Raw genomic sequence first — 21464 nt, 5'->3', positions numbered from 1 at the left:
GAGTAGTATGACCTTGCTAAAGTTCTCTCTGTTGGCTTTGCTGACCTGGCATGAAGAAATAACAAAGTAAAAGACAGAAATCTAAGTGTACTAAAACTGTACTGCAAAACTGATTCCACTTAAGTGGTGCTTTAAGGTAACAGATCAGTTCTGCATCTTCAGCTGTTGGTGGGAGATCATCTGGGACAGCAAATCATAAGCTGAACTTGGCAAATTTAATAGACCACATATACCACTATCAAAAAATGTACTTGCTCCTTGCTAAAGGGGAGCAAATTTGGATTGCAAAGACATAAAAATCCTCCTTTCAGTTCAGCAGAGACAAACTGGAAGAGGGGAGGAGGAGACCCTGACAGAGAGCACTGTGCTCTGAGTTTAAAATTAGTTTTAGAAGGGTGATGTGTATCAGAAGGATAGCTTTTTCCCTAGGCGAGGTTGTGAGTCCAAGCACAAGTCTGATTTCCCTGAAGATCCAGCATTTAAAGTGCTGTTAATGCAGGCAAGGGCACTGTGCTTCTGATGAACCGGAGCACCAGCTTGGCCCTGTGACCTTCCCTGTGTGAAGGGAAATGAAACTGCCCCTTCGGTGAATTTCTGTACGCAGCAGCATACTGCTGAAGTATATTAAGGAGCTGCAAAAAAGCTGGGCACAGCTCTTAGACTCTTCCAGATGAATTAGGTTTTGCAGTGATAGACATAAGGTCAGAGTATTTAATCAGAAGAGCTTTAGAGAGGTTCTTGTCATGTCTGCTCAGGAAGAAGATTCCTTGTAGGAAAGTGGTTTTAATCAAAGAACTAATAATGTCCAGTGAAAGAACATGAATTTAGATGAACTGCAACGGAAGTATTATTCACACACCAATTTTAGGCTTGTAACTTGGATGTTCCACATTGCCTTCACCCATCTGAGGCACTCGGTATCTTCTTCACCTTGCTTTTTTCTGGTGAGATGTGCTCTCAGGAAACCCAGGTCCTGAGGCCAGAAGCAAAGTCTGAAAGAAGAAATACTTGCCCTTGGAGGAGGAGGATCGGGTTAAGGAGCATTTGAACAGACTGAACTGTGCACCATAAGTGCACAGGGCTGCACCTATGAGCGCTGAGGGAGCCGGCTGATGCTGCCTGAGGCCACTCTTGGTCATCTCTGAAAGGTCTTTGTGATCAGAAGAGGTTTCTGAGGACTAGAAGAAAGCAAGTGTCCATCCTGTCTTCAAGAAGGAGGATCCAGTTAGCTACAGGCTGGTCAGCTTTATGTCAGTCCCTGAGGACAACGAATCCTGGAGTCCATTTTCAGAAGTAAAGTGGCAGCCCAGTGACAGAGAAAGAGCCAGTGGGCACAAACTGAAACACGGGAGGCTCCGTCTGAACATCGGGAAACACCTCCCTGCTGTGAGGGGGACTGGGTGCCGGAGCAGGTTGTCGAGAGGTTGTGCAGTCTGCATCTGGGAAGATGCTTCAAATCTGTCTGGGCACAGCCCTGGCAGGCCGCTGTAGCTGCCCCTGCCTGAGCAGGAGAGTTTATAGACAGCTTCTGGAGGTGCCTCTTAATCTAAGTGATTCTGTGACTGCGTGTGCAGACAGCACTGGTTTCCTCCTGTGGCTTAAAAGTGAAATTGGAGCACCCAGCTCAGGTTGTCTGAGTACAGCCAGTTTAGGTGTCTGCAGTGGAAGGCATGAATACTCTGTAAATGTGCAGCCGAGTGCTCTATTAGTCACTGGAACAATTTGTCTTTGACTGTTTAAGCCTTCCTATCACTTCGAGTTTTTAAACAAAACCCAAACGCCTCTGTCATTCTCTCCCTAGTTTTACAGATTGGCTGTTTGCATTACAAAGAGGAACGCAGAGTAGTCTAGATTGGTGTAATGAGCCAGCCTTAAAATCTGTATTAAACAGAGGAAGTGGGAAAAAGCCTGTCTGAAACAGCTGTATCTCCCATTTGAAGAAAGATTTCTGTCTTGGACTTGCTGTATGCATCCTGACAGTTTCTGTTTCGCTAGCTCACAGTTCTGAAAGATCTCATGTTTTACTGACATCTCGAAGTCTGAGCAAGTCTTTATACTGTTACGGACTTGAAATTTCTTTTTCTCTGTTCCTTTTCAGCAACCAAAGAGGTAGAAGACCCTATGGAGACAGCAGAGAAAGTTGGTCTTGCGGCACTAATAATTCAGGTGAGCCTGAATGTGCAAAGCTATAAATGGAGATGGAGATCCATACCTAGGTAACATCAAGTTCCTGTTGCAGGACTTCCGAGGCCTTCTGTCATCTGATTATCAGTTCAGCTGGGATCGAGCTCTTCAAAGTCGTGGAGATACAGGCGTATTCTTGCAGTACACCCATGCCAGACTCCACAGGTAAGAGGAACATTGGTATGCAGAAATACACTTTGACACTTACTTTAATTTTATTAACTTACCGCTTTGTCAATAGTAGCGTTAAATAGTAGTGTTAACTCCTTCCCTAAATAAGGCACATGTTCACTCTTTCAGCAGGGGTGTGAGTTTACAATAGGAATTGCCAGGACTTCCCAGAAGAGCAAGACAATTAAAATGAAATTTCCATCTCATTTCTATAGGGCTGAGCTAAACAGTCCCTGTACTTTCACAGTTCTAGCTACAGCCTTTGTGTGTGGTTGGTGTCAGTGATGAGGAATGATGGCATGAGGATTAAGGAAACTCATGTGCAAACTGAATTGCCAGTACTTATAAAATACACCAAGTTACAGAACTTAAACTTTTTTTTTTTTTTTTTGGCCAGTCCCTTTTTAAGCTTGTTGGTACCAAATGTCTAGCAAATCATGGATTAATTTCATTCAGCTCAAATAAAAAATCCCTGTCCTTTCTTCTCAAAATACAAATTACTGTTTTTCTTGTTCATCTTTGCTAACAAGTGTTTTCATTCAGCACCTGTTTTTGATTCTTGCATTTTAGTTTAGAACAGATGCATGGGAATGAGCAGCTAACTGATGTTAATGCATCGTGCTTGCAAGAGCCAGATGCCATCTCTGTTCTTCAGCATCTTCTCAGGTTTGTCCGGTTTTCTTGGCAAATACCAGTTCCCTTAAAATAAACGTTTTGATTTGCTGCCAGCCTGTTGAGGACACACAGATTGCACAGTCATAAGAGAAAAGTGGCTATTCTGGGCAGCAGCTTGTCTGTTGGATCATAATGACTGCAACAGTAGCCTTCTAGGTAAGGCCAATGGTATATTACTTCCCCAGTGAAACTATTTCACAGAAAAGATGTGTTTTTTTTCTTGGGCTTTATCAGATTTGTGCATAGCTGCCCATCTTGTGTGTGAAAACTGACAGGGTGAGTGTATTTCAGGGTACTTTGCAGGGACTGCTGCATCCCAGGTGTGCATCCGTTTTCAAATAGAGGTTGTCGCTCCACTGCGGGGCTCTTATTTTTAGAGAGCTTCAGGTCTGCTTGTTGTAAATGCCTTTGAGTCCATCCAAATAGCATATGGAACCTGGGTGAAACATCTGGGGCCTTTACTTCCAGCAGGAAGCTGTATTTAGGCTATCCGTGAGGCCAGGCAGTCGGTGGCTAACAAACTCATAGTTGAACATGTCATGATTTCAGGAATAACAATTATGATTGTCCTCCCTGTGAGTTGCCAAGAATAGATTCTTCTGGAGAAGTTTCCATAATAAACACTTCTGAGCTGTCAGAAGCCTGCTTCCCATGGCTCTGGTTCTGCTGCTTGAAACATTGGCCCTCAAAATTAGCTGGCCAGTTCTGAGTATCAGTAAGAGATGTTTGTCTAACTTCCTTTCTGGTAACTTCGTTACCAGAGCTCACTCCACAGTTCCCCTACAGCCAGCTGTTAAAGGAAGAAGATCCCAGGAAGTTCAGCGTGGCCGTGATGGTGGGGATGAGCTTGGAAGCTAAGCGGAGATCAGGAGGCCCACTCCCCACTTGGAAATCTGCTCAGCCTGAGAGGTCTGGGTAACTTGCTAGGGGCTGTGAAAAAAAGAGGCACGAACAGACAGCAGAACCCATGAAGTAAAACTATGGATTTCCATGAATCTGCTTGCATTTTCCAGTTGAATACTGTCTTACATAAGTGTGTTTTATTCCAGGGTTATGTAAACCCACTTTGTTTTTGTCTTTTCTAATGTTACAAAATTCCCTTTAGCAACTTAAAATTCTAAGCTGCATTTATTAAAGGCAGCATCTAAGGGACTATTTTGTCTGCCTTGGTTATTTAATACATGTTTTTTTGCTCCTAGGAACTTACAATTAGTGTTGAAATGTAAAACCAGACATAATGTTCCAGGAGCAAATATAGCTTTTGTGTTCTCTTCGCTATCGTGTGCCCCTCCAAGCTCTGCAGCCTACAGTGTTTGCATGACGAGGAGCAGAAGCAATCTCTTTCCAACAAGACGTGAATGAGGAAGAAATAAGCAATTGTGTGCTAATTACATGGCTTAGGTCCGGCTCAGACGGCTATTTTGGTTAATTCTGCAGTTGTGTTTGTTCTGCTTTCAGCAAGTGTGAGCCTTTTGTCTGAGGACACCTTACCATTTTTACACCAAGCTGTTGTTTTCTGTCTTCACAGGTACGATGAGGTCCTGTATAGATCTTCTCAGGATCTGCAACCCAAGCACATAGTCAGCTACCTCCTCACACTTTGGTAAGGCGATCGCTGATACCGGCATCCTCCTCCGGGGAGGACAGGCAGTGCCTGTCTTCCCAAGCTGGCTTTGCAGCCCTAAATCTGCACTGCTTTGAAGAGAAAAATAGTGGGAAGATGTAAATTTGTGGGACCTCTCTGGAGCAGAAAAGATATCAAGTAGGGTAGCAAATGATAGCATAAGTAGTTGAGATGAAGGTTGGAACCAGGAAAAAAGGAGTCAGGAGCCTCCCAAGAAGCTGGCTGCTTTCAAGAAGAATCCTTTGACTGTAACCTGGTGCCTGAAACCAAAATCATAACAGACTAACCACGTCTCTAAGAGGAGATTTGAGCTGATAACATGCTCTCAAATCTCAAAATTTTAGCTAGGTTGTCCAAAAACCTTGTAGCCACTGATCTCAGCCTATGTGTTGAGATGGAAAAAGCATGTTATGGCTCAAAGTCAAACTGGGCACGCAGCCGCCGTAGGGAGGGTCCCCCCAGGGACCTGTGTCAGGACAGTGAAGCTCTCGGGTAGGCTTGCTGGAGGAAGCTGTACAGTCTGTGTACGGGGAAGGCTTTAACAAGTCAGAAAAAACTGCGTAAGACTTTATGCACCTTGGCAATGATAGGCTGCGTGGCTCTCGGGGATCTTTCCAGATCTGCTTGGTTGGGGACTGGGGGAGAGGCTGCAATTTGTACAAGCACCAAGCTGTTGGTGGCATGCCCAGACAACACGCAGGCTCCAGAAAGCCATGACCACCCTCAGCCAGGTGAGACAGGCTGTAGAAAATAAAACTGTGGCACGCTGCAGTGGTGGCTCTTCCAGTTCTGCCGCTTTCTGTAGCCTGCAGATTGCTCTTGCGGAGCGATTTGCTCGATTTGCTCCTTCTCACCACCTTTTCTGTTTCAGCCATCTTGCAGCCGTGGCGCATAAAACCCTTCCTGTGAAAGGCAGCGCACCTGAACTCGCCCAGGTATGGCACAGTGGAGGGGCGATCTCTTGGGGCTTTGCCAAAATTAGCAGAATGTGCCCCCGCAGGCTAAGGAGCCAGCAGGCAGGCGGTCCCACAGGGTGACACCACGCCAGGAGCTGCTGCTCGTGGCTCTGCCTCATCTTCCTGGAACACAACACCATAAGGAAAACTGCTCCTGACCAAAACAACTCCCCCCTACTTTTCCTCTCATCACCTTTCCTTCTGAACTTTTAAAGGAAATACTGAAGTCTGTAACTCGCTGGTTAATTCCTGACAGTTTTCCTTCAGTGGTTATGTGGGAAGGCAGAGGATTAGGAGAGAAGTGAATTTCTCTCCTCCCTCTCGCCACCTACACATCCCAAGTTGTCTAAATTGCCGTTCTGGCTAAAGCAGCGAGGCTGACAGCTGTTGATGTGCAGTTCCAAATCGACGCAAACTATTTTCTACTAATCTCCCAGGCAATGTTTGACCCTGTAACTGCTCTATGAATGCTATAAGAATTGCACTGCCTTCATGTTCTTCAAGCTATTTCAAAAGCAGTTCCCTGTCTGGTTTGGGCAAGAAGTCCTATTTAAACATGGAGCTGTGCTGTGGGGGGAGACAGCGCTGTGGACTTGATAAAGCTCCATGCTGTAGCTTAGTTGCTGTAGGTTTTCTGCCTTTGAAGATGGTTCCACGCATTCTTCTAGAGAACTAAGACAATTCGAGCTACAAGGAGCATTGCAGTTCCTTATCCTGTAAAAACAAAACAAAACAGAACTGCCTATCTTAGAGTAATGGCTTTCAAAAGCTACTTTTTTTGGAGTAAGCCCTTCCCAGCCAGCCAGTCATGGAACTGACAAGTGAAATTTTCAGAGCAGCCTCGAGTTAAGTTCCCTGACAGCCTCCAGTCCGTGCCCGGCGAGAGGAAGGATTTCAGCAGCGTTCTTGGCCTCTAACAGCCTGTGCTGCCGCTGTGGTGCACAAATGGTTTTTACTTTTCCGTAGTTGCTGGCTCTTCTGTGAGCATCCCCTCTGGTCGCTGCCATGAGGTTGTGGATTTGTCCTCCCCTCTCCCAGGCAGCTCCTCGCTGCTCTGCAGCAGCACCTGCTCTGGTTTTGCTGAGCCCTGCTCTTGTTTTCCAGGCCAGGCTGTGTCTCTTCCGAGCGGCGCGCTCCGTTCTAGGCGGCGGGATGCAACTCCTCGGCATCACCCCCGTCACGCGGATGTAACAGCTGTGCGATGTCAGCTCCTAGTAAAAAGGTATTTTTCAAGAGAACATAAACGCTCTCCTGCCAGTCATTGTGCATGCAGGCTGCAAACTTGGCTCTCGAAGGTTTTGTTGCAGAAGAGCATGATGGCACCGCCATTTGGGGGTGCCACTGCTGCCGTAATCACTTTCTCCCAGACAGTAGCAGTGTCCTTGGTAGGCCCCATAAAAGGCAATTTTATGGATTTACCTTTTGTAAACATCACGCTTCCTTTTGAAGAGGGAGGGGAATTACAGCGCCCTGCCCTAAGCAATGAAAATCCCTTCCTGCGTCGCCCTCATGCCTGGTGGCAGGACAGGTGCGCCGTGTGGGGACACACTCAGTCAGACCCTGCCCTTCTCTTGCGTGTGTCCTATCGCGTTCCCACCTTCACGCACCGAGCCCCACTGCCAAACCTGTCCCGTCCTGCTCCTCTGACCCGCTGAGGAAGGAGAAGGGAGGTGTGCTGCCCAGCTGGTGCAGCAGGAACCACGGCACTCCCTCAGCAGCCCCGCGTGGCAGGTGCTGCCGGGCAATTTCACAGCCACAACGCTGCTGAAGAGAGGTGGAGCACCAGGAGGCAGCGCCGGTGGCAGTGCCAGCCTCTGAAATAGCTGACAGGGCCCCCTGACCCTAAAGCCTTGGCACTTCGGTGACGTGCTCCATCCTATGTGCACAGAACGCTTGGCAAAAGGCAGATAGGAGCACCTTCTCCCACTGGAACCAAATTTAAGCATTTTGTTATTGCTGTGCTTAACATGCCCCAAGCTGAAGTAAAATCCAGCTGGGTAGCTCAGGTCTGAAGGAATTTAAACGAGATATAAATCGAAGTCTGATTTTTGACTCCACTGTGGATTTAAACAAATGCCCCAAAGGCAGTTTTCCCTAAATGCAGTTGCATTTTCCTTGAAGGGTTGAACTGAGCAATGCCCGGAGGCAGGGAGAGAATTTTAGTTGGCACTCTAATTAAATCGAAGCCTAACATGCATCACAGGAACTGTTCTCCAGCATCACTTTGCTGTGCATAAAAAGGTTTAGGGAAAAAGTGTAAAGATGAAATTCCTCTGGTCCAACGCTTGTTCATACCAAGCTGGAGATACAACGTGCCTGTCTCTCCCTGCACAAGTTTTAAGAAAATCTGTAAAAGAATAGGCCAGCTCTCCACCAGCTACAGCAAGTGGAAAATAAAACTGAAAAGCAAAAGAATCTACAACTTAACAGAAACACTAGATTTTCATCATGAACTTTTAACCCAACAGCAAGCGTTACTTCTAATCTCTTCTGGGTAAACGATGTTTGAAGTGTGCTTATTACTGGGGGAGATGTGGCTGACAAGTGAGACAAGTGCATAGAGGAAAAAATACTGCTACACCATCACAAAAACTCTAGCAAAGTTCTCTGTTTATCTGATATGTATTATTTAAAAGAGAAACTCCCTGTGGAGACTCAAACTGCAATTGCCAAGTGGTTTAAGAGAAAATGCTGGCAGTAGTTGCCCTTTTTAATAGATTTGTTTGAAGCTTTGGGGCATTTTTGCCCTCAAAGGGCACAACAGTTTATCAAATACACAATATTTCCCATTTCCCACTTTCCCTCCGTTATGTACATTATATACAGGTGAGTGTTCAGTTCCTTCATTCTCTTTTCCTTGTAACTGGGACTCTTCATTTTCCATCACGACTGAGTAATGCCTTCCATGAAATACCCATCCGGCTCCTGGCCGTAACGGAGCCTCAGCCGCAACCTCGGGTAACTTCTCGTGTAAAAAAGAAAGAACTTCTGGTTTCAGCCTATCCCACTTAAACCATTTCACAACTAGCTAAGGCTAGGTTTTTAAAAAATGTAGTTTAAGTTTTGAAAGTCCATTTTTTCCTCCTGTCTGTCCATTTTTAAAGACAATGTCACACACTGTCAAGTCTCTCTTTTGGGCTCTTCGTCTCCGCTGGCTGGATTCTTGTGGTGTCTTGCCGAGGGAATCCATAGAAGTAAATAGAAATACACACCAGGGTAGCACCCACCAGAAAGGTAGTAGCTGCAAGGGAACAAAGAGTTCAAAATGAACACCTTTGTAAAAGAAGAAACCACCTTCAGAAGACTGAGCTACATAAATTATGATGATGTCTGACAGACAGTCTTAACGTTACTCAAAAGTAAACAGGACAACAAGCTGTTAATTCACAGAACCTAAAATCATACCCTGTCACTGAAAACTCCTGAGCATTTACAATCCGAAAAGCATTTCAGTTAGTTTCCTGTCACAAAAACGTGGTGATGGTCAGAAAATCAAGTGTGAAACACCCTCTACAGTTCCAGAAGTGCTCTGACAGCCTTTTGTTACAATAGCACTAAGGTAAAGACACAGTGGATGTGATAGCATAGCCTGTGATGACACATTTCGTTTGCCTTTTCAAATTTAGACACACCTGAGAAATACTGTTAGTGAGGCTTTCACAGAAAGCTCAGCAGTCCAGGTTTGATTTGTGTCAAACAGCAGGAAAGCATTCAGCCCAGGTGAGTTTTTAAAAGCAGTTGTTTTTCATCACTTGGTTTAAGGCCCTCTTTTTCAGCTTGTGATGGTTTTCTTAGACAAACCTTTGTTAAGTTTCGCCTCACTACACCAAATCAGAACCATTACACCATCCCAACTCTAAATTCTGGTTACGGTGGGAAAGTCAAAAACCATACCAAAGTACTGAGCAGGAGTTACTTGATACTTTATCAGATACTTTATCAGGGAGAGAATCCTTTGTGGCTGCAGGCAGCCCCCAGCACTTTGCTATTTCCCCTCAGAAGCATTCACCCTGGTGGCTGCGGGATGCGCTCTGGTGCATGGCTGGGCACAGCAAGCAGGAAGGCAGCAGCAGGTATAACCTAACAGGATGTGGTGAAGCCCTCCCAGAATTAGATGAGGAATTAATTTGGCACTGGCTCTATTAAAACCAGCACGAAAGGGTACCTTACCGACAGCTCTCTCAGGAAAACAGCTCCAACAATTTGCATACTGAACTGCATTAGGAAGCAATTCATGAGCAGAGCTGTATAAATCAGTAAGCTGTTTCAACTGGAAAGACCCTTTCCCTGTGAAGTTATAGGATGCCTCTACAAGACCAAATCATGAATGCCTGTGAAAGCAGAGGATGGTCGGGTACCTTACGGAACACAACACAGATTATACACTGATGCACAGCACTCCTGGAGAAGGCTAAGTTAAAAACAGAAACATTCAAAGGAGGCACAAGTGATTGCCTTGGTGTACAGTCTGCTACCAAGGATGGAAACCTGTCCTACAGTCAGATCAGGTGGCAAAAAGGCACTTACTTAACTGGAGGCCAAAGAGGATGACCGATGCCACGGTAGAAAGAACGATGGCTGCTGCTGCAGAAAATCCTTTCATGATGTTGTCCGTGTACTTCACGACTACAGATGTGTAGAGGCCGCCTACGCTGGCGAGAACTGGAAAGCAGACAGCACCTGTCTGTTAGCAAAGGTGCAGCAGGTTCCTCTTTAGAGCCATGCATTTTACCCCACTCCTTGTTTGGGCGACATCATCCTACTTGGTGATCTAACACAACGTGTATCAAAGTGGCACATCTACAATGGCATCTACTAGATCAGATGTGACTCATTTGAAGATGCTCTACCTGCTGCTCAGTTATTTGGAATATTCTTTAAGCACGATTTTAAGTTGAATAAACTAATAATTTTCAAGACAACAGTATTAGAAAAAACACAGTAAGAAACAGTGGGTCAAACTGTATTTGTAGGTTCACACAACCAGTTACACCAAAAGTTAAAAAAAGCAAAACAACATAACCTGACCATAAAACCATGAGATACTTACGGATGACAAACCAGACGTAGTGTGTATAGCCGTAGAAAAACCCCTTCTCGAGAACCTGGGCTCCATCTGACACGTACACACCAAATAAAGTCACTGCAATCCCTGATAAGTACATCTGGATGTTCCTCACCCACAGGGATGTATCTGAACTCTTTAATACCTTCTCAAAATAAACTCCTAAAAAAAGAAAAAAAAAAAAGTTTTTTATAAGATGAACAAAGCATCAACCTTGGTGATTCCCAGCTCATGGTGCTTTAAAGCTAGACACGACTACTGGAATCCTCTTGTCTTCCAGAATTGTACATTTCACAGAAATTCCCAAAGCAGAAGTCCCATCAACACGTCCTGCTAATGTACGTCTTCTGGAGCAGGTGTACATAACATCAAAAATAGATTCTGTTTCTCTTTACAGTCATTGTGATTGTTGATGAGCTTCATTGTTAAACTATTCCTCGTTTATGTTTAGTTTTCCCAGACTTCTGATACCAACACAGTTTCTCCTCTGCAATTTACACCAGAAGAAAAAGCATTTCACCTTGGCACCTGGTATTTTATCCCCAGGACACTATTTATGCATTTCAGTACAGTGTCGACCAATTTGTTCCTCCATCAGGATATTTAGAAGTGAAAAAAAATAAAAATGAAGAAAATAAAACGAAATCAAATAACAGCAACACAATATCCAGCCTCCTACAAAAGGGGAACTTTGTTACCTCAGTACGGAGACTGAGAATTCCTTTGGAAACCTTGAGTTCAGAGCGCAGACATGTTCTGAAATCACAGCTTCAAAGATTGTAAGAGCGAACCAAAACCTCTGCTTTCCGCTAATTGAAACTACAGGCTGTTTTTGAGGAAAAAGGAATTCATGCTAATCTAAAGCTCTGTTTCACGGTGCCACGCTGACCAGCATGTTTGACTTTTTATCCTGCATTACTGAAATTCCACATCTACTTTTCCGTGACTCAGGAGGTGTGTGTCAGACTCAACAGCCTCCATTTGACAAGGCCATCGTTAGCTGCCTCTAACTACTGCTCCCAGGGCTCTGCTCGTATCTGGAATTTCCTCTGCAGTCCAAAACAGAGACGTTTCACAGCATTCAGACATCTTCTCAGCCATTTGTGTGAGAAGAGTTGTGTGACCACACTTCCTGGCATGAGTCCTACTGATTAAGTGTTTATTGCTCATTAACATCGCCCAAGATCCTTGAAAAGATAAGGGAGAAGTACACCAAGTGACAAAGCACAGCGAAAAGACCTATGGGTCAGACACCCTAGACATCCGTTCTTCCTCCTGAAATGACTGAGTTCGCTCTTTTGCTCATGAAAAATGCAATTTATAATTTATAATACAGTACAGTGAGGACATACGGTGAATCAATTACCTAGAGAACACATGTATATTTCAGGTGTTTAAATTATAAAAGCAAACAAGGGAATACTGTTTTACATGAAAACTATTTTAAAAGTCTAATCAACAATATAAACAAAAAACTAGTCTTGTTAATGACTGTAGTGCTTCGAAGAACCCACAGCAGTCTATCTCGAGTTCTGTGCCCGCTGAGAAGACCCAGGGAGCACAAGCAGATAGAATCAATTTACCAGAAACTTGGCTGAGCATGACCCATGTTTATAAACTATTAATAAGCTAAGAAAACAGTAAGTAGGGCAATGACATGATGCTGTCAGTTCTGAAAATGCATAAAAATCACTGTGCTAGGAAAGAAAATGTACTGTTTAGGAGAAATTCTTTAGTAATGTTTCAAGTCACAAGGGCTCTGCCATTAGGTATTTGTTTAAAACGCTTTTATAAGCATTGTTGTGCCCCCAAACCTTTGCAAATTATCACAGGAAAAGGGGTTTGAAGAAAGCTTTTTTCCATCTCCGAGGGACAAAACCACCTAACTTTTTGGACTTTGCTGAATAACATAAAACAGTTAATATGGTCAGTCCAGAAATTGAAGGTTCAATGCCAAGAATAACTAATTCATTTTGTGGGCGGGGGAAGGAAGTAGAAAGAGGAAAGGAGTCTGGATAGGACTTATGTTTTCAACATGTAAAGCCTCAAGGGCACAAGAGGCTGCGTGGATGAAATCTCCTGTCTTCCCAGCTGCCTCAAAGCTACGGCTGTCAGCGAGGAATCACTGGGAGGAAACACCCCAGCTGCAACCCTTCGGCTGGAGAAGAAAGCCGCATGGGTCTCTAATCCTCTAGAGCAGCCCTCTCCAGCCCTTCAAAAGGTCAGGATTTGCAGGGGCAGAGCTATCCACCCACATCGTGAGGGCGTTACAAGGCTCTGAAGGCTTCGCTGTGAATGCTGTACATTGTCTCATGGCTTGGGAGCGTCTGTGGAAATGAGTAAGTTTTGAACCTTCCAGGAAAAGCTGCTTGAGATCTACAAAGCCTTATTTCCTGTTTCTAATTCAAAATGCCCGTTTCAGTGAAAAGACACCAAACAAAAACCTCACCCTTCTCCTTTTCCCACCTGCTAGCTAGAAGGATTTCCACAAGTACCAAGCAGGTATGCACAGCACAAGATGATTCCTGCATGATTGTACGGCACCAGAGGTCAGTGATTACTCCTTTCCTTACAGAGGGAGAGGGGAGAATCCAATCTGCAGCCAGGAAAACATGCCCCTGTGAGCCAAATTTCAAATAAAGTAGTAATTGCATTTCCTTATTTCTTAGCACCAGCTCATTTGTCCTCCAATTCTGATCTCCTCCTACAGGAGCCAGAGAAAAATGACTGTTGCGAGGAAAAGCTGCTTGAAAGTAACATAACAAAAGCATCACATAGCTTATCCAGGCTTCCTGCTACCCAGCTTCCTCTCTCCCACATTGAGATGCAGGGGGAGATTTACCACCTATGACCATGGCAATGTGGATTTTGGGGCTGAGCTGCCACAAGAATAAAGTGGCTCAGTTCCCCTTTAAAAAAAAAAAAAGGCGAATTTTTCATTGGATCACCAAAACAGAGCCATTCACTGTAAAATTAACTTATAAAATTGAGGGACATAAATGAGCTGTGCTGACTGGGTCATTCTGGAGGTTCCCTTCACACTATTCTAGGCATTCAAAGGGCGCTTCCTTCCACTTGCAAAACAGCCTTCCACGTTGCATCACGTCAAACCAACAGTACGTGCTCCCAGCCATTTGTTTTTACAACTGGAGCAATCACGTCGCGAATCTGGTTTGTAATTACTGCGAGCATAAGGTAATTACAGGCAGAGGGGATAAAGTCCTCATTTATCTTCTAATCAACAAAGATAGCTAACGAGTAGCACAGAATTGAACAGTTCTGTTGGCGGGGACCTACACAGACTATTAAATCCAGCTGCCTGACCACTCCAGGCTAACCAGGAGTTACAGCACGTTAACGAGGGCGTTGTCCAAGTGCCTCTTGAGCACTGACAGGCCTGGGGCATCAGCCACCTCGCTGGGAAGCCTGTTCCTGTGCCTGACCACCCTGGTGCTAACAAAATGTTTCCTGATGTCTGGTCCAAACCTCCCCTGGTGCAGCTTTGTGCTGCCCATCAATGTGAAGTGCAGGTCATGCAGATGATGCCATGCCCAGACCCTATCAGCACAGAAGGTACAAAACGGAGAACTTTCTGTTTGAAATGTCACGAAATATCAGTCATTTTGGCATGAACTGCATGTGGAAGCAATACCGTACCTGCAAATCCTGAACACAGCACAGCGACAGCAATCGCTCCAAACCCCAGCCACGGATTCTGCTCCACCTGCAACATGGAGCGTTGTGTTAAACGGATACAACACCGCAGCCGTTTACAAAGCCCCCACGCCAGGGCTATTTCATTAAGCGCATCACATTCGGTAGCATTTCATTACGGTACAGATTTGATTTGCTAGAGCTGCCCCGCAGATTAGCTCGGCGTAGTCATGACAAGCTGACCGTGGCGCGGAGCAATGCTGCAAGCCTGTCTGCACGGGTATACAACAAATCCGAACACAAACGATGGAGCCAGTGTTTGCGGTGCAGGTGAGGTGGTTGGAGAGAGGAAATGGGTACTGCTGGGTGGAAGCTACGAGACATTACCTGAAGTCCAAGGTGCTGTGAAGTGAAATGCACAGTGCAAGGCGGTTTATTCTTCGAGAAATGGCAAAATGGAGACTCTCACCTGTACTTTGGTAGCCTGAGCAGGCTCCCACTGCACGAGGGTAACACCGCCACACAGCATGAAGACCGAGAACCACTGCAGTTTGCTGAGGGAACGCTTCAGCATGAGGACTGTGCACAGAGCTGTGCAGGGGATCTTCAGCTGGTACGTCACCTAGAGGCACGAACACGTGGCTGTACAAATTCCTCCCAAACAAGCACACAGGAAATTCAACGACAGAACGACGAGTAACATCTTATATTTGTCGATTCCCTACAGAACTTGGCGGTGGTGTACCATTTCCAGTGCCTGGGCGAACAGGTAGCTAACATGCACGCCTCACAAAACTATGAAGAGAAATATATTTATGGATCAGTTGCTCACAAAAATGTGCCTTACCTGGTAGACTGCCGCATCCAAGTTGCTAAGAGCCACGAAAGCCATGTTGTTTTGGAGAGCGTACACCAAAGATGGAACACTTAATTTGAGCAATTCCTTGGGACTTCCAAATACATTTTCTTTCAGAGATGCTATTAGCCTTGACAGGCTTCCAGATTCTCTGCAAAATAAAGCAATAATGTAGCTGGGAGCCATCCTGAGCTGATATTTGAAAACGGAAAACAAATCAACAAATCTGTTGGGATGGCTGAAAATGTGTTCTTAGTAATCATCTTACCTTCTGCTCATCAAAGGAGAGAATTAGTGGGAAAAATCAGTGATGTTATCAGTTACCGCGTGCACGAGAGCCAGCGATGGAAATGTGTCACTGCTCTTAAATTTAACACTCCTTTTTGCTTCCCTTGCACACCCATACAAACGGCTCACATCCTCTTCAGCGCCCCAGAAAATCAACTTCCCACATTTCCACCCACATCCCAAATTCTTTCTTCCTACAAACGTACACCAGCTACCTACCCCAAACTCCTCCTGTGCAAAATCAGCACCCTCTGTCCCAGGCTCCTTCATCAACCACCTCACTCCTGCATATTCCCCAATTCTTGATGCCCCCCTCTTTCCAAACTTTCGGGGAAACTTTGCGTGGGACAGACTTGCTGACACTGAGCACGTCACAGAGCTGTCTTCTGCAAGACACGTCTGGCCACGGGCCAAGCACTGATACAACAACGTTTGTAGAACAAGGAGGAGGAAGAGTTCATGCCAGTGCACTACGGCTAATTGCACAAAGCACTATGAGTCACTGACATTATAGGCAGAGTTGTCGGTTTATTTATTCTCCAGAGAACTTATTTCCCAAAGAACTTTTATTGCCTGGCATTGGGAGATAAGATGCAGAAGAAAACACTGAGCACCAGGTAATCACCCAGGTACAGCTGGGCTGAAGTGCTGCTCTTCCAGATGTCCAGTTGTAAATAAAGTGTAATTAGCACATTGAGAGAGCTCTGCTCGGTGATAGTAAGAAGTCAGAAGATATCACATGGTCATGGCTTCTATCTGTCAATACTAAGGTAGGCTGATGAACACGAAATTAATACTTAGCCTGTACCTTATTCTGTCCCAAAACATGCTCGGTGACTTAGCTGATCGCATGCCCGAAGTGAGATGAGAGCAGCAACTCTCAGTGGGCTGGTGCCCACGGATTCAGGCATGGCGTCCTGCAGTGAAGAGTAACAGCTGCCCAGCAGGCAGCTCTTCCACTTCAGCTGTTGAGAAGGAGATGTACTGCGTGGTAGCTCATCTCTGGGTGGGTTCTCTTTCTGAAGCACGTGCTACCAAGAATCTCGAACCGAAAGCTGAGGTCAGTACAAAGGGCACATCTATGCAGAAAAGAATTTCAGAAAAAGCCTCTGTGTATAGCTTGTACTGCAAAATAAGCTGCCCAAAGATGTACACAGCAAAATAAATAAGAAAATAAATAAAAATCATTTAGCTTGAATTCAGCATTCCTGATGTTTATCTACATTTGACTTAAACATGTATTCTGTTTCTACATTGGTCTGAACAGTTGATGGATACCCGTAAGAATCAGTTCTGCAACGGAAATACTCAGCTGTTAAAAAAGCCAAAGCTAAAACTAGGGTTTGCAAATGAACTTTTCTTTATCCACTGCTAAGAAACTAAGTACCATCTAAGAATCTGGATGTTGTAATTGCCAAAGGGTGAGCTGGACTTCAAATAAATGTGAGAAGTTGAGTCCTTTCCTGTAACAGTACGGCTGAATAAATAATTACACAGCCTCAACCATTGTAAGCTTCCTTTTGGAAAGGAAATCTGTTGGCGTTCATTCACTCCTTCAATATGCTTTGCAGGAGAAACCCAAAAGGTAAACACAAGGAAGGCATAACAGAAGAAATGTGCAAGAAAACAAATTCAGCAGCCGGAACAGCCCGGGTGTCATACTTCAGGATCCTGTATGTTGTAGCACGCAGTACTGGCTGCTTCAGAAGGACAAGGTAGTGAAACGTATCCAACCGTACCGAGCAAATAATTGTATTTTATCTTTTAACTGGCAATTAAGCTACAAAGGCACCTTGCCTTGGCAGGATGGAAGTCTAAAACTGGAGGAAGCCGTCAGGCAGACGCTGCAGGAAAGCCATGGTGGAACTCGCGCTGTTTGCCGTGTTTGTAGGTGATCTAAAATGGAAGGTTACTGGGATATCGGCAAAACTTGCTGATTATACTAAACTGTATGTGGTGTCCAAGAGAAAACTTTCAGCCATTGCTGAAAGGGCCCCGCACTACACCCAACAGAACTCATCAGGTCTTCTGCCACCCGAGGAACAGCTCAGTTATCAGGGCAGCAAAGGCTCAGCTGTGCTCAGAGAAAGGAGCTGTCAGGGATCCTTAGGAGAGGATCTGACACCCAGCCGGGCGCTTTCTGCACCGTTCCCTCTCTGCGTAATGCCACAGCACGTTCACACCTTGAGTGCTGCATGCAGCTCGGGATCCTGATTCACACGGGATGCTGTCAAGAAGGGCACCAGGACGATCACAGAAAGAAATTAGATAAAACACCTGGCTTAGGAAAGAAATGAGCAGTGAAAAGAAAAAAAGGATCTGCAGAGATGTGAAAACAAGGGTGGTAAATATAAGGAAGGAAAGGTTATTCATGATGTTTTTCAATACATGATGACAGAATACAGTGAAAGTGTTCATAAAAGAAGCACTTTTTCCATATATACTGTGTAATTATATTGCAGAACCCATTTCACAGGCACAACAGGGACTGGCAGTTCAGAAGGAACCCAGACAGTCATGCGGAGGGCAGGATCATCACAGGCTGCAGCCACAGCACACCCGCAGCCTCCAGGCTGGGAATCCACGAGCATCTGCCAGCAAGCAGGGGAAGCGCAGCCTGTGCTTGCCCTCTTGCTCCTAAGTGTCCACTGCTGGCTACTGGCAAGGGCCAGGTGGCAGGCTACACGGATTTTTGGCCCTGCAGGGCTGTCCTAAAAAACTCCTGAGACAAAAGTAACTGACTTTTTAATTATTTCAGTCAGAAACGACCATTCGCACCGCTTACCCTGCTGGAAGGCTGCGAGGGGTCTGGGTCCCACAGATCTGAGAAGTTACCAACCCACAGCCCCTTCACTGCTCACAAACATGGGCTGCTGACATCGCCAGAAAGCAGCCTGGGTCAAGGTGTGCTCTGGCCACAACCCGGTGAGAACCACAGTGCCGTTTTTAATGAAAAGTTAAACAGAAGGCCTACAAATCCGAATGCTGGCTCATTTCTAAAGCAACTAAAACCACCTTTTTGATGTTAAGAAGAAAAGATCTGATAAAGAAGAAAAAGAGGCACCCCATGTGACTTCGCAATCCTCTAGCACAAAACAGACGGCCCTCTGATGTATGAAAAGCCACAAAGACACACAGAGACCCTGAAAGAACAAATTTTGCCAAAACAGCAAGAGCTGGGCTTTGGAAGAACCCGGAGAATACAGGCCCTTCCAAAGACAGATGCAGCACGGGGAAACCAAGGTAAGACAGCACATGAATACAGAAAATATGCAGAAAGGACACACCTGAATATTGAGCTGTTTACAAAGCAGTTTCAGCTGAGCTACCCAGCCACACATTCACACAGATCTGCGCTTCAGTAACTGAGAGCATGGGGTTAGAAGTGGCGATGCGTTCCCAAAACGCCAATTAGCATCCCCATACTTACTGAGCCAAGATGCCCACGCTCAAGAACAACTTGATAACTTCGGTGATGCACACGGCTGTGGTAGAAAAGTAGAGCTCTGTCTGCACTGTCCTCGTGTACCGCAGCGCTACCGTGTACGTTGCCACAACCAGGGTCATCACAGTGAGGCAGTACAACTTGAAGGGTAAGCTGACATTTTCTGAAAGAAAACAAAGATACCAACTTAGCACGCCCTTCACTTTTATTTAAGAACTGAAGCAGGGTGTCCTACAGCCCCAGAACTGTGCCGAAGACTATACAGCGTTGTGAAATGTTTTGTACAAAAAGTCTAAGATAAACCTTAAAGTCTCTTCTCAACAAAGACAGTACAGAAGCTCCAGGTGTTTGACAAAAAGCCATCCTCTTGCCCTAACAGCGATCCTTTGTTGTAGAAAAACTAACCATGGACTAATATTTGTCTTTCTGTGCCTCCCTACCCTTAAGGTGACAGTACGTGCTTGCTCTGGAGCGGCAGCCTGTCCTCGCCTCGTTCATTGGAGAAAACACTAAAGTTACGTCTATTTGAGTAACCTGAACCACACAAGGACTGCCTATCATCGGTGTAGCCCCTGCATCTTCCCTACCCCGACCACTGCTGCAATTCTGGGAACAGCTGTGGCCCAGACCGATGCTATTTTGCAGTTTGGGAGCTGGCCTGTCCCAGGCCTGGTGGCAGTAAAATATCCTCGTTCCCTGTGGCACCCCATGGGCGCCCGCTGGTGCTTCTGCAGCATCTTTTGAAGCATCGTCTGCCGTCTTCCGAGTGTGTCAATTAAGCTGTGTGTCGTTAGGAGAAGTTTATGTTCCTTTGCTGATAAGGAGATGAGCTAACAGATAAGCTCCAGGCAGTTTTGTAGTAACTTTGTTCGCTTAATATGGGAATTAATTGCCGAATCCAGCGCAAGCGAGGCTTTGGTTCGTTTTTCTTCGCAGCCAGCGCTGCCTTCCCTTGCATAACCTCCTGCTCCTCCTCTCACCACCGAAATTAGCGCTCCCTTACAGGTAACATCTCCCCGCCTCAGCAGCCACTTTTCAGAGGTAGAGCCAATTAGTTTTTGGAGTAATGACGCTCAGAAGTGACTTACAGCTATCAGATGGTTTGAAATTTAGACTTGTGTTGGGGAAGGGGGAATTTGAGGGCACCGCTGGGAGGTGAGGTGAGCCCAGCCCAGCTGTATTTAGCTCAGGTGAACCAAGGGCACAGACACAGGTAAATAGCGGGTGTGCTCCCTGACGGAGGGTGTGAGCACCGCGGTGGCACCAGCGCAACTGCGGGGATTTCATTTTTTTAAATCTGTAAGATATTACGCCAAAGCAGGGGCACGCAAAATCAAATTTAGCATTTGCCTACGATAACTACTCATAAAAAGGGGGACGAGCTGCGTGCCCCCACTCAGCAAAAGGTCCCCCAAGGGGCAGCCCCCGCCCCAAAATGGCCCCCGGGGGTCCCCAAGATGGCGGCCGCCTCCTCCCGCCGCGGGCGCCCTCGCAGCTCCCCCTCCCCACAGACCTCACCCCCCCCCCGCGCCCGCGGTGGTCGCGCCCGCCGCCGCTCCCCCCCCACCAGCCGGGCGCGCCCACCGCAGCCGCGCGGGGGGGGCGAGCTGGGGCTGCCCCCCCCCCCCACACACACACACACCCCCGGTGCCGTCCCGTCCCGTCCCCCCCGAGGCGCGCTCACCCCTCGCAGCCGACATGGTGCCGGGCCCATCGCACCATAGAGAGCGCGGAGCCGGCCTAGAGCGCCCCGCTTCCGCGTTGCACCGTGGAGGCGGAGGAGCGCCGCGCCCACAGCGTCCTCCCGCAGAGGGCGGGAGGAGCGGGGGGGGGGGGGGGGGGTTGTGGGGGGGGTGTTGCCGGCTCTGTGGCCGCCCTGGTGCCTTAAATCATGGAATAAATACACGGAAAGAGCAACGGAGTGCGAAGTGTGTCGGGGAGGTGGTGCTAGGCTGAGGGAAGCCCCGGGTGGAGGGGTGGGAGGCAGGAGAATCGCCTCACGGCGCGGGGCTGCCCCGCGGGGCTCCCCTCAGCGCCCCCCTCAGCTCCCCTCAGCCCCGGTTCCTTCCTCAAAACTCTCGTTTTCTCGGCTCTTTGTCAAAAGTGGTGTTCAAGCAACTCGCTGTGCTCCTTGCGGTGAGCTGCGGTCCCACTGGTGCCAAGTGCGGACAGGCAAATCACAGAATTTCTAGGTTGGAAGAGACCTCAAGATCATCGAGTCCAACCTCTGACCTAACGCTAACGGTCCCCACTAAACCATTTCCCTAAGCTCTACATCTAAACGTCTTTTGAAGACTTCCAGGGATGGTGACTCCACCACTTCCCTGGGCAGCCTGTTCCAATGCCTCACAACCCTTTCAGTGAAGAAGTTCTTCCTAACATCTAACCTAAAACTCCCCTGGCACAAAATGGAGCACCCATGCCCACTGGACTCCATCCCCTCACACCAGCACACCCCTTCGTCCCGATACAAAATGAAAGCACCAAAAGGAGAGCTGGATGCTGCAAGGTGTGTGGCAGGGCCCTCTCCACAAAGGTTATGGCAA

The 21464-nt window shown here is 46.6% G+C and overlaps 2 protein-coding genes across 12 annotated transcripts in view; one reads left to right on the top strand and one right to left on the bottom strand.

Annotated features, from left to right (window-relative positions):
• Positions 1–19825, top strand: part of RARS2 (arginyl-tRNA synthetase 2, mitochondrial) — a 48742-nt gene extending 28917 nt beyond the window's left edge. For 5 of the 11 annotated variants that reach the window (XM_084514324.1, XM_084514334.1, XM_084514333.1 and 2 more), the window contains 6 exons: positions 2099–2166; positions 2240–2349; positions 2926–3021; positions 4559–4633; positions 5526–5589; positions 6715–6848. In XM_084514324.1, coding sequence (XP_084370450.1) covers positions 2099–2166; positions 2240–2349; positions 2926–3021; positions 4559–4633; positions 5526–5589; positions 6715–6801 — 500 coding nt within the window. In that variant the 3' untranslated portion in view covers positions 6802–6848. Of the gene's footprint in view, positions 1–2098; positions 2167–2239; positions 2350–2925; positions 3022–4558; positions 4634–5525; positions 5590–6714; positions 6849–9553; positions 10111–12766; positions 14327–19365 lie in introns of those variants that run through there. The other 6 variants (XM_084514327.1, XM_084514328.1, XM_084514330.1 and 3 more) reach the window with 6 other exon arrangements.
• On the bottom strand, positions 8288–20766 carry SLC35A1 (solute carrier family 35 member A1). The gene is made up of 8 exons (XM_084514335.1): positions 20603–20766; positions 18904–19081; positions 15177–15336; positions 14799–14951; positions 14333–14399; positions 10661–10837; positions 10138–10272; positions 8288–8851 (listed from the first exon to the last, which is right to left on the bottom strand). Exons 1-8 carry the CDS (start codon positions 20616–20618, stop codon positions 8721–8723), a joined length of 1017 nt encoding a protein of 338 aa, XP_084370461.1. The 5' UTR covers positions 20619–20766; the 3' UTR covers positions 8288–8720.
• Positions 20767–21464: the final 698 nt, after the last annotated feature.

The sequence above is a fragment of the Aythya ferina genome (genome assembly GCF_964211825.1).
Source record: "Aythya ferina genome assembly, chromosome: 3".
In the NCBI taxonomy this organism is placed as follows: Eukaryota; Metazoa; Chordata; class Aves; order Anseriformes; family Anatidae; genus Aythya; species Aythya ferina.
Note: the sequence above shows the minus strand (reverse complement) of the source record. Positions and strands in the feature narration are given on the sequence as shown.